At 39.1% G+C, this 12741-nt stretch overlaps 1 protein-coding gene across 1 annotated transcript in view; it reads left to right on the forward strand.

Annotated features, from left to right (window-relative positions):
- The window catches only part of LOC139210505 (calcium-activated potassium channel subunit alpha-1a), a 129800-nt gene that overhangs the window by 85704 nt on the left and 31355 nt on the right, over positions 1-12741 (forward strand). The window contains exons 10-19 of the mRNA XM_070840507.1: positions 1393-1503; positions 2523-2628; positions 3036-3118; positions 3202-3271; positions 4170-4325; positions 4872-4981; positions 5162-5230; positions 6716-6727; positions 9662-9748; positions 9848-9924. Coding sequence (XP_070696608.1) covers positions 1393-1503; positions 2523-2628; positions 3036-3118; positions 3202-3271; positions 4170-4325; positions 4872-4981; positions 5162-5230; positions 6716-6727; positions 9662-9748; positions 9848-9924 — 881 coding nt within the window. The remainder of the gene's footprint in view (positions 1-1392; positions 1504-2522; positions 2629-3035; positions 3119-3201; positions 3272-4169; positions 4326-4871; positions 4982-5161; positions 5231-6715; positions 6728-9661; positions 9749-9847; positions 9925-12741) is intronic.

Below are 12741 nucleotides of genomic sequence, written 5' to 3' on the forward strand. Positions count from 1 at the left end.
ATTTGTCTCCTGGCATATCCTGTGAAGTAGCGGATAAGGCCATTGTCATTACACAGATTGCCTTACAGGTCTCTATAGGGTAATTAGGGTGTCTGCCGAGTGTCCACACTAATACTTGTCAATGTAAGGGCTGGATTCTACTGAGCGTGTTTGGATTTCTCATTTAGGGGTTTGGCAAAAAGATTTGGTGACATTTAACTTTAACTCGAGAGGGTTAGCTCAGCTTACCGCAATGCAAATGAAGCATATACAGAAAAGTGTTTTAAATCCACTAGATTAGTACGATTAAATTGCCTATTGTAACCATATCATGGTTGAATACTGATATTTAGCATTATTTTCCAAGTCTTTTTAATAACAACTTCCACTACAGACTACAAGGACTACAATAACTAAAACTAATAAATTAAACAAAAATAATATTTTCAGTAATATCTGACACTTGACACAGACACTGAATTTATTTCTCTCAGCTCTGGGACACTAAAACTTAATATTTACAGAAGCACCACAAGTTTGCTTGTTTTTCATTAAACCTCACTTGAAAAGTTAGCAAATGTCTTTTGGTAAACAGTGTTGCAGCTTTTGTCAATCAGATTTATTTGTCTTTTCAATATCAATTAAGATTTCAATAAGACTTGGACGGTGATGATGCAAACTGCCGAAATGACTCACGTCCCATAGATGGTAGATGGCTGTGAAGCTGACCTTTGACCTTGATCAGTCTGGCCTACAGTGCAGTCAGAGGACAAACAGGGACACAACCTCAAGTCAAAAATGGTTCCAATCTAACCTCGGACTCCCATCGTGCTGTAATCAGCCCTGTGCACTGTCTGACAGATCCCTCCGCTGTAATGCAGCTAATGTTTTGCCAGGGGACCTGTCAAATGCGCTGAGGTCCTGTTTAGAATTTGTGTCAACCACAGGCCTCCAAATCACTTTGAAAGTTTTTAGTAATGTTCTGTGTAAAGGCACAAGCATATTGATGTACATGTCTTTGTCAACATCCATTCAGCTCACAAAAGGGTGGTTTGGCTGAAGGGACAGTTTTTATATTGAGAACGGATGACAATCCAACCACTGTGGGCTGTGTGATTATATCTTAGATTTTCTAAAGTGGTTCAGAGTTGAGCGTTTGATTGCACTTGTCGTGCAGAATTTGACCACTTTCATTACAGGGGGGGAAAATATTCACTTTTATGGCAAAAAAGATATAATTCAGTTACGTGTTTGCTTTGAAAAGACATTTCTTGACATGTATATACATTCTTTCAATCTATATTTGAGTTAGATGTTAGAGTGCTTTGGTTTGACTGATTATCTTTGGGAGACATGCCAGTGTCTGCTGTGATTTATGTTGCCCACTCAAGATGATTTCTTCCCCCCTTCCAGGCATATTGTGGTCTGTGGTCATATTACGCTCGAAAGTGTCTCCAACTTCCTCAAAGACTTCCTACACAAGGACAGGGATGATGTCAATGTAGAAATTGTTTTTCTCCATAAGTAAGTTAATTTTTCCTTCTCCCCATGTGAATAGGTTAGCAGAACACAATGTTTGAAACAATGCACAGTCTGCCTGTATATATACAATACTGTGCAGAAGTTTTAGGCAGGCGTGAAGAAAAACTGTTGTTGAAAACAGATGTTTTCAAAAATATAAAAGTGAGTGAACATAAGAAAAATAAAAATCAAATAAATATTTGGTGTGACCACCATTTGCCTTCAAAACAGCATAAATTCTTCTAGGTAGACTTGCACAAAGTCAAGGATTTGTAGGATTATAGGATCATATAATCAGGTGTATGATTAACCAATTATACCAAACAGGTGCTAATGATCATAAATGTCATATGTAGGTTGAAACACAGTCATTAACAGGGACAGAAACAGCTGTGTAGGAGGCTTAGAACTGGGTGAGGAAGAGCCAAACTCTGCTACCAAGGTGAGGTTGTGGAAGAGCGGTACAATAATTAGTGTCTGCAGGCAACCGTGAAGCATGGTGGAGGTTCCTTGCAAGTTTGGGGCTGCTTTTCTGTAAAGGGATTTGGTCAGGATTAATGGTGTCCTCAATGCTGAGAAATACACACAGATACTTATTCATGCAAGACCATCAGGGAGGCGTCCGATTGGCCTCAAATTTATTCTGCAGCAGGACAACGACCCCAAATATACAGTCAATGTCACGAGGAACTATCTTCAAGGAGTCCTGGAAGTGATGGTGTGGCCCCCACAGAGCCTTGATCTCAACATCATCGCGTCTGTGTGGGATTAAATGAAGAGACAAAAGGATTTGAGGCAGCCTACATCCACAGAAGATCTGTGGTTAGTTCTAGAAGATGTTTGGAACAAGCGTACCTAGAAAAATGTATGCTGTTTTGAGGGCAAAGGGCGGTCACACCATTGGTTTGATTCTTACTTACTTACAGCTTTTCTTCACACCTGCCTAAGACCTTTGCACAGCGTTGTATAGATGAACTACCCATACATGCACTAACCCTTCTCTTCTTTTCTCTGTGTGCTAGTATTTCCCCTAATCTTGAGCTGGAAGCCTTGTTCAAACGTCACTTTACCCAAGTAGAGTTCTACCAGGGATCTGTTCTCAACCCTCACGATCTCGCCAGAGTGAAGGTACAGTCGGTGACAGGACTCTTGGAGAGATGAAATCACATAAAATCTATAGCTAGCTGCTGCTGAACTTAAATTTAGATGAACTAGGAACAAAATTCCATTCATGACTCATTGGAGGTTGTACATTAAAAAATATTACATAGCAGTATACTAGCAGAGGAGAACATTGCAGGATCCATTTCATTTTTTTTCTTAAATAAAATGGTTAGAGACAGAGGAGGGAAAGGAAATTGGGAAAGATGGTTGTGGTAGTTTGATCAGTGGTATGACTAATTGTACTGGCACTGGCCAGAATTAAACCCTAAAGTTATTTAATCTAATGCAAGAAAAACAGACAGAAGCACTCAGTGCATGTTAATACTAATATGAACTGTAATGTTAACCTGTTTCTTTGGTTTTACACACAGATCGAGTCAGCAGATGCCTGCTTAATCCTAGCCAACAAATATTGTGCAGATCCTGATGCTGAAGATGCCTCCAACATCATGAGGTATTGTATCTGCTGGACTTTGAAATCGGTGGAAGCTGACTAGGTAAGGTGTTTAATTTTCACTGTTGTTTTTCATCGTCCAGGGTTATTTCGATCAAGAACTACCATCCTAAGATCAGAATAATCACACAAATGCTACAATATCACAACAAGGTAAGACATTTTGGTTTGGATGTTCTCTGTTCGCCCTCACAAAGCAGAAACAATAGAAAGAAAATAACCCTGCCTGCATACTGTAAGAGCTTTGTTTATAGCAAATATCTCACAAGTGACCGCTTGAAGGGGCCACTCACTCCATTGCCAAAGCTCCCTTGTCTCCAGAAGGATGGATATTGCCTCTGTTTTCAGAGTGAGGAAATAATAGATCAGTACTCACAATAGCAGCAGGGGTTCCCTGAGGAGGGTTTGATGTTGTAAGTGATTACTAAAACACCCGCCGATGTGTGTGCCTCACTTTATCCATGCATTTCATACAACATGACAAGTCGTGCAAATACGGCCCTCTGCATTCCTTCATTGACTTCTGAAATTAAAGTTAAATAAGTTACTGTGTGGCTCAGAACTGCAGTTAACAGACATTTGACATATTGTTATATTATGATTTATCACCATTTATAAGTTATCTATGGAAACCTTGTGTATTTTTGGAACTGACACTCTTCAGACCTGTTCCTGTTTTTGTTTCTTTATCCTTTACACTTTAAATGCACCTCATAGCATGCATAACATGAAAGATGCCTAACTGTAAAAAGCAGATTCAGTGACTCAATAAATTTCAATAATTCAATAATTAAAAAGAAAAGTTCAGCATTTCGGAAGATATGTCCTTCTTGTTACCAGTCGTAGTGATAAACTAAGCTAAACGACTGCTGGCTGTTGCTCTAAATTTACCGTCTAGACCTGAGAGTGGTATCCATCTTCTTGTCTAACTCAAACTTTCTGCCAGAAAGCGAATAAACCGATTCCCAAAAGTGTTCCTGTAAGAAATATGAATCATTTGCTTCGTTTTTTTTTGTGAGTTGTGACCTCTTCTGTCTGTCTTGTGATGAAGGCCCATCTGCTGAACATTCCAAGCTGGAACTGGAAAGAAGGTGACGATGCTATCTGCCTGGCGGAGCTGAAGGCAGGCTTCATTGCCCAGAGCTGTCTGGCCCAGGGCCTGTCCACCATGCTAGCCAACCTCTTCTCCATGAGGTCCTTCATTGAGGTAACACAGAGGACAAGATTAACTTGCCATGTCTCAGTCACTCCCTCTGAGCAGACTGAAGTAATGTGGATGAATAAATTCTCACATTGCATTTTTGTAAATCTGATGATTAACTCAGGGATTGGAGGTGAGGTTAACTTTAAGTGGATGCAGCAAGTTCTCTCTTGACAGATGGACTAGATATATCAAATGCAGCACATTCCCTGGGAAATTTTGACATCTCTGTCCAGAAAAAGACTTCCATTAGAGTGTTTTCAGCCGTCCTGGCACATCATATTTTAACGTGACATTTCATTTCATATGGAATCTGTTCAGTGTTTCTGTGGCTCAAAATTGAAGAGGTGCTTGTCTCTATCAAAGAACTGTTCTCATGTCATCAAGATGATGGATCAGCATATAATGACCAGGCTGATGTTGTGTGGCGGAACATCTGCAGACCACATTGGGCTGCTATTGGAGGGAAAACTGTAATGCTTTTTTCTGTTCTTTTTTCTTTTTTTTTTTTTTTTATCCTCACATGACATTTCCATGCTTGTTTTTTGTCAGATTGAGGAGGACACATGGCAGAAGTATTACCTAGAAGGAGTGGCTAATGAGATGTACACAGAGTATTTGTCCAGTGCCTTTGTGGGCCTCTCCTTCCCCACTGTCTGCGAGTAAGTATCACACTTTCCCCACGCAGACAGCCCACTGTCAGTGGTAGGTAGCTCACAATGCTGGCTTGAAGACAGAAAGACAAAAAAAAAAGGGATTGCGGGGTTGTAAGGATGTGAAGGTGTGTGAACACTCCTTCCCCTACATACTGCTCTCCTCTAATAAGTTCACATGTTTTACAGGCTGTGTTACGTGAAGCTGAAGCTGTTGCTTATTGCCATCGAATACAAGTCTGAGCAGAGAGAGAGCAGGTTTGTATTTCAGATCTTTTTACTTTAACATCAGGTACATTTGTGGTGTGAGGGAGCCACTGTGTAACTTGCTTTAAGTGGATTTTCTAATAATAATCTAATGTCTTATAGTTTTTTCCCCCCAAATCCTCTTTGCAGCTTTAATCACAGCAGACATATATATGTGTTCCATTTGATAACATTAAGTTGATGAATGACATTTGAATGATACCGTGACAATATGAGTGGCCTTTTCAAGTTTATGTGTATTATTGTTTTAGAAAGCAGTGAATGCACAACACCTTACTTAAGGACACACACTATCACAGCGCACGTATCAAAGAGCACGTACCTCTGCTGCACAATCATTTCACATTTCTGTTTTAATTGTAGAAAATCGTAACAATGTTTATCCAGCATTTTAGTGCACCAGAGCTTTTCATTAAAGTGCAGTAGTACGTGAGAAATTACATCTTGCCAATTTAAGAAACTTAGTGGAAAAAAACCTCATTTGAACATCTTTTCTTAAATATCCTGCTGTTTGGAAAACAAGTAAATGCAAAATACTGACTATATGTCCTTCATGGACCTAACGACTGGAGATAGCCATAAGTTGGATACTTTTACCAAACCTTGCAGATATGCAGGAAGAACTGAAAAAAATTCTGGCTAAAATTTAAATTCGGTTCCAGACAAGTGTTATAATTTGCTGCCATTTTTGTCTTATTTTGATAATATTGCGCTGCCAAATCCAGAGATACCTTCACTCCTAAATAACCAATTTGCTGCACATTTTTCATGTCATGTGTTTCCTTAACTTGATTCTACTGTGTCCCCGTTCAGTCTGTATGATAACCACTAACTCTACATCAGTGTCAGTCTTATCACCAGTAACAACATGAAGTACTATTTTTCAGTAATCTCAATTGCCAAATCCCACTCGCCCTTCCCCATTCACCTGTGTCAAATGTTTTTGTGTACTGGGCTGCATGGATGACGATGACATTACAAGCTAAAACCAAACTTAATTAATTTGACACGATGAAATGTTTGTCTACATATTTGATCCACTACTTTTTTCTGCGATCTTAATTCTCTCAAGCTAGATAAGTTACTGAAAATACTTTTTGAGCATGCTTAATTCCTTTTTTTATAATGATTTTGATGACATCACATAAAGGGATCATTTTCCCTATACCTACAGCTCTTTTCTTGAGATTCAGTGCCATTTGATCGAGTCATGCCCATGTTAAAAAATAACTACAATTAAAATTAAACAGAACTTTTTTTTTTTTTTTTTAGCAAACAACCCTTTTGTGCAAGAACCTCAACCTTCAGACAAGCATGTAATAACTGAATTGTGTGTCTGTGAACAGTTGCGCCACATGCTGCCATATAGGGCGTACCTTCTAAATAGGCAGAGAAACATTGGTAACCGTCATATTCTCCTCTTCTCTTATGTTCATGATAACTGTTTGATTTGAGATTTTTTCTTGTTGTTTGCAGAAGCCGAAAGCGGTATGCCCTCTACCTTATCTTACTTCCAAAGTTCCACCCAATCTCCACCACTTTAAAGCTTCTGACTTTGGGAGTTTCCCCCAAGGATAATTTTCCAAACCCTATCTCACAGGCCTCTTTTTCTAACTCTTTTTATGGTGTCCCTTGTGCTTAATGCACTAACTTCTTTGCAGGCAGAGAGAGGATAGATAAATTGGACATGTTTGTAGAAGTGCTGTTTCTTTGTCTTTGCTGTTGTCGGTGTACCAAGGCCAAACGCTCACCCTCTCCATATCTACCTCTTATTTGATCTTTTCAGTTGTGTCCTTTTCCAGTCCTGTGCTTAGTTTATTTCTATCACTTTCAGTTCTTTTTCAGTGTTGCTCAGTTGTTACCCTACTGTATTTAAGCTTTGCCAAGCTAATTATTCCACTCCTGGTATTTATAAATCATTGCCAGAACAGTATTTCATGGTGCATTGACTTAATATCAGTCAGGAATTTGTATGCACATATCTCGGACCTCGGATGTGATGTAGATAAGCATTGATAATCTGTTGTTCTACATTTTGGATTTAATCTTGAAATAAATTGACTGATAATCTGCCATTACTGTAGGCAGTGGCTGATATAACAGCATGTCTTTTTCTTCATGGTTTTACTACTCCAGCAGCACCTCACCAACCTTTGTTTTCTCTTCATCATTTCACACACTAGGAAAGGCATGGAGCTGTTGAATTTGGATAGCATTAAGTTTATCCAAAGTGAAATTGAATAACCATAGGCTACAATGTTCACAAGTGCTCCACATTTCACTTTTGCATTCCATCGCCTTTTCATGTTCTCAGTGCTAAATGTATATCCATCTGTGCATGTCTGTGCATCAAGCGTATGTGTGAGACAACCCCAGGAGGGGGACTTTGTGTGTGAATGCGTGTGTGCCTGGGCATTTTTTGTGCGTCTCAGCCACTATGTACAGTCATGCTCGTGCGTCTCTCGAGTAGATGTTCTTAAGTGAGGTCACTTCCTGTCAGTTTGGTGTTTGAGAAACAATCCAACTGCACAGAAGTTACTGCAACCGTCTGCATCTACGTACCTGTCCTTATACCTGTACTGCAGTGGCTATGCCTTTCTGTTTGATTATTGTCCTCTTCATGCTGTTTGGTAACTGCATGCTATGACACTATACACATAAGGTGTTTGATGCTTGCCTTGTTGCTCACAATATGAGGTTTTGATGCTTTCTAAGCTTCTATTCACCAGTTTGCACCCGACCGAAGAAAAATGTCTTGGATAGATACACTCGTAAAATCTCAGATTTGGGCAGCAATGTTTGTGGAACTGTCTTGATTTGATCTGTTTCTTTAATTTATTTTCACTAAAGAGCATGCCAGGTGTAACGCCTGTTTACTTCTCTGGGGGCCATTCAATCTTAGCGAATGTTAGATGCTATTTTACTTCTTGCAAAGAAAAATGTGGAAAGAAAAAATCTGATTTGCATGACTGGTGCAATTTGATCACAGCCCGATATGTATATGGATTCAATTGCTCCCTTAATATTTTTATTTATTTTCTCCAATGTAGCCTTTTCCAGAGTCCAGAGGAAAGATGTAGTAAGATAGAAGCTACCTTAGATGCACTACTTCACTTCTGCCTTTGGTCTACACGGACTGCATACTATTTCAAAATTAGTTAATAAAAAGTCACAAAGTAGATATTTAAAATACCCCAAATTGCCCAAATACAGAAATATTATTATGATGCTTAAAATAGAGTAAACGAGATCGGAAGAATCAAAAGTTCATCATCTTTCACCTGGGCTCATATTTTGAAGGAGTGTGAACCTTAACGGTTTGTAGGTTTAGTGTTTTGATTTCTTAGTTCACACTCACATCATTGATGATTGTTGCCCACAGGTAACCATTAATGACCAGGGTGTGTGTGTGTGTGTGTGTGTGTGTGTGTGCGTGCGTGCGTGTGTGTGCGTGTGTGTGTGAGTGTACAGTGTGGCGTCTATTGTTTGTCTCAGTCTAATTAATGGGGAATGATACAGCCAGTCACTCAAAGTGTTTATAAGGTGTTAAATTGACTCCCACTTGAAAATAAAAGTGTTTACATTAATATATCCCATGATATATATGACATTTTTTTAGTGCAGCTGTAAAACATTTGCATACATTTGTGTGTGTGTGTATACACACACGCACACACACATATATGACTACACTCTTTATCCACCTTAGGTTTTACTCCACCAATTTTATTTTTTACTACAACAATCCTAAATATTAAAGTAGAGTCACTGAGAAGAATCAGCTTAGTATCAAAAAGAAAAAGAGCTGTTCATTCCCTTGCATCCCACTGTCAAATACTAACCGAGATAACAACACTTACTGTGCATTCTCTGTATTACAGCCATGTCTCAGTGGCCATCACAACATTTGTTTTGACCAGATGACTGCATTTGAGTGCTGATACTAAAACCACTCCATAGCCATAATTTTGATTCTTTCTGCCCTTGTCCCTTTACTCGTACCTCTCTGTCCCCCTCCTCATCCCGGGGTAAACACTACCATTCTTTAAAGAAAAGAATTGAAATTCAATGTGCGATCATACTGTTCTACATTCTGTCCATCCATGTGAGTATCACATCAGCAAATTGCCCAAAGTCAAAGGAGCAGATGTTCATGAGCAGTTTTTATGATGACACATAAGATACAACACAACGGAGCAAACCAAAGTCTCCAAACTTTTGCAGGAATGATTTAAAATGATGGAAAAAAAGGCAAAAGTAAAAAAAAAAAATTAAAAAAAGTCAAGATAAATGCAATGCAGGTCCGATTAATGGCTTCAACCAGTGTGTGTACCATTCCTCTTGATTAGCATGTTATGTGCATGAGCTTAGTGATGTCCAGAAGTTAATGAGCATGATGTGTCTTTTTCTTTGACTACCCAGCATCCTCATCAACCCGGGCAACCATGTCAAGATGCAGGAGGGAACACTGGGATTCTTTATCGCCAGTGATGCCAAAGAAGTAAAGAGGTAATGCGGCCATCCTGATGAGCAACGGAGCACTGATGATGTAAAATTGACCGTGTGATTATTTAAAATGCTAAACGTTTTTTACTGCATCACTTTTAGAGCATTTTTCTACTGCAAAGCTTGTCATGACGACATCACAGACCCTAAGCGGATCAAGAAGTGTGGCTGCAAACGATGTGAGTAGCTGCGCCTTTATTTTACCCCATCGACACCCTTCCTTCCCTTCCTCTCTCCCTTCCTACCCGTGTTGGTGTCTGTTTCATTATACCTACGTTCTTAGTAGTTTGTACACTAATGATATACCTCTTATTGTGTCATCGTTCTTCTGTACTGTGGCACTGCGTTTTAAAGGTAATATAAGTTGTCACACCATTATACCCTTAGGAAAGTGTTTACTATGGGTCCCATTTGTACTTCCATAACATCCATTACGGTACGGTCATCAGCCAGTATCTGATTTGTTTTTTTTCCTGGTTGAAATGTGGGTGTTGTCATCTTTGAGTGTGTCTCCTTTTTGGTTTAACCATTAAATCACTAGTTTATTTATGCGAAATGAAAATGTATAGTAGTGAATGACATTTGCTGGAATAAAAATTAGTGAGAAAGGTACAGTAGATTCAGATAAAATCGAATAAGTTGACTGCTGTACAGACAAAAAAGAGTAAGTTTACATACTATAAATCCTACTATCCAACAGTTTGAAACTCTTAAAGGCATTAGTTACAATAATGCACATACAGTGACTCTGCATGAGAAACTAAATTCATACATTCATCATCCCGTATTATATTCTTTATACATGTAAATGCTCTTGATGAGAATATTGACCTCAGTCGCTCTTCTCAGGGATTTTAAGGCCACACACACGTTATGCATATTCATAGACATAATGTGCTGTCAACTGTTACATTTGAGACTTTTCACAATACATTAATGTCTCTGTCAAATGGATAGTTTCCTCCCTTTTTTATGCAGACATAACATTATCATTAGAGCACATGAATGTAACCTGACCTATGTACAGTAGTCACTTGTCAGGACATATTAGCCACTGGATAAATAATGCAGGTGAATATCCCATATTTCCACAAAAGGTCACAGACAGTTACAGTACCCAACGTTTCCTTCTTTTGTCTGTGTCATTTTAATTATTACAATTTCTTCCTTTCCCAGCATAATAGAATCAACAAGCCTTCTACACTCTAGTTTCATTTAGATAAATTGTTTACTTCTGTTTCCTTTCTTAATGTCCCCATGTCCCAGACTCAGATGGTGATGGACATGGCGTTAAGTTTTATATTTTTTATAGATGTTGCCAGCATTTAGAAAGATGACAGTTCCATTACTGCAATGGAAAGTCTGTCCTACAATATGTTCTGTTCTATCATGTTTTGTTCTCTTCTGTTGTTTTTCTGTTGTTTCTTTATGACCAGTGACACACTTTTGATGTATTTCCTTCCCTGCTGCCATTGGAAACCGCCACTTTATTTTAACTACTCACTGGTAGTGATTTATTGTGAGTAAAAAGAAAATGGGTGTACTATTATCCAGAGTGCAGTGCAAGTGTTTTTTTTTTTTTTCCTCCTCAGCAAATAGTATACTGTATATATGTTGCATGTACCAGTGGAGCTTCTGCATCCCTATCCTCGCCTCCCATTTCTACACTGTGCTCAGACCAGACCAAAACCAAAACAGCTGAAATCAAACTTACACCAGCAACAGGCCTCCTCATCATTGGCCCAGTCAGCTGATGCTCTTACTAGTTGGAAATGACAATTAAAAAGAGTGTGGCTTAATAGGATGTGGCCGATGAGCTCTGCTGATTTTCCCCACAATTCGATCATCAAACCAAACTCATATTTGCCATTTGGAAGCCAATCTGCTGCAAGTCTTATGTCATTACCCGTGATTAACCTCCTTATAATGTCATGCTCCAAGAAAGTATAGAAGGAACCCAATAAAAACTGAGATGTCATACAGCAATCATAGATTTAGAAGAGCTAACACAAGGGGAAGAAAATTAACAAGAACCGCTGAGATTTAAATTGATCTGCTTTCTGTCAAAGGGAGTTTTGTGTGCGGCTATACTAAAATGTCTTTGTGGGAAGTTCTTCAAATCCCATCTAGCTGGGTTGCCAAAACACAATCAAAACAATCTGGTCTCCCCTTTGACCCACTTCTCTGTGATCTCAGCCCCTTTCTAAACTCCGGGTCCTCACCCTGCTTGGGCTGAGGTTTCAGAGATCATCAGTTCCTCTCAGAATTGAAATGTCAATACACCAGTCTTGAGCATTTCAAATCTGGACAGTTGTTGGGCCCTTTTTTTAAATACTTTGCTCCACTCGATGAAAAGTCCATTAGCAATACACAGCATTAGTTGTCGTAGCATTACTTTGCCACTAGATGGTGGTGCCGTGCCAGAGTCATGTCCAATAATACAACATTTAAATGGTGATGTCTGTAGAGGAAACTCAAATCCCCAGAAACCTGTTCAGCAAAAATGCAAGGACCAAATCTGTGTGTTTCCGTGCATTGGCATGATAAATTTGAATCTAAAACTGAATACAGTCTGATCAATTCATCATCCCGAGTTTCTGTCATCATTTTGTGGTCCTTAATGCTGATGTTTACATGATGCGGTACAGTTGGCTGTGTGTTTGCACACAAAGTCTGACTTTCCAAAGAAAAAAAAAAAGCATTTGTCTCCTGCACCCTTTTATGTCTCCACTGCAATAAGTTACAGAGCACTGTGTTTGTAATTGCTCAAAAGTTAGACTCCTGAACTACTGTAACGGTGTCATTTGTCCTTGCACTCTTGCTGAATAAGGAAGTTTTAGGGTGATAGATCAGAAAGGTGTTTTCTTTGGGGCATCCTTCACATTCAACATAGTGCCCTGATAGCTTCTGTTTGACTATTTTGTGCCCTGGTGGATTACAGGAGGTGATGACTGTACAAACCCATGCAGACAGTTTATCAGGGCAGTCGTCATGTT

Source organism: Pempheris klunzingeri, chromosome 12 (assembly GCF_042242105.1).
Source record: "Pempheris klunzingeri isolate RE-2024b chromosome 12, fPemKlu1.hap1, whole genome shotgun sequence".
NCBI classification, from domain to species: domain Eukaryota; kingdom Metazoa; phylum Chordata; class Actinopteri; order Acropomatiformes; family Pempheridae; genus Pempheris; species Pempheris klunzingeri.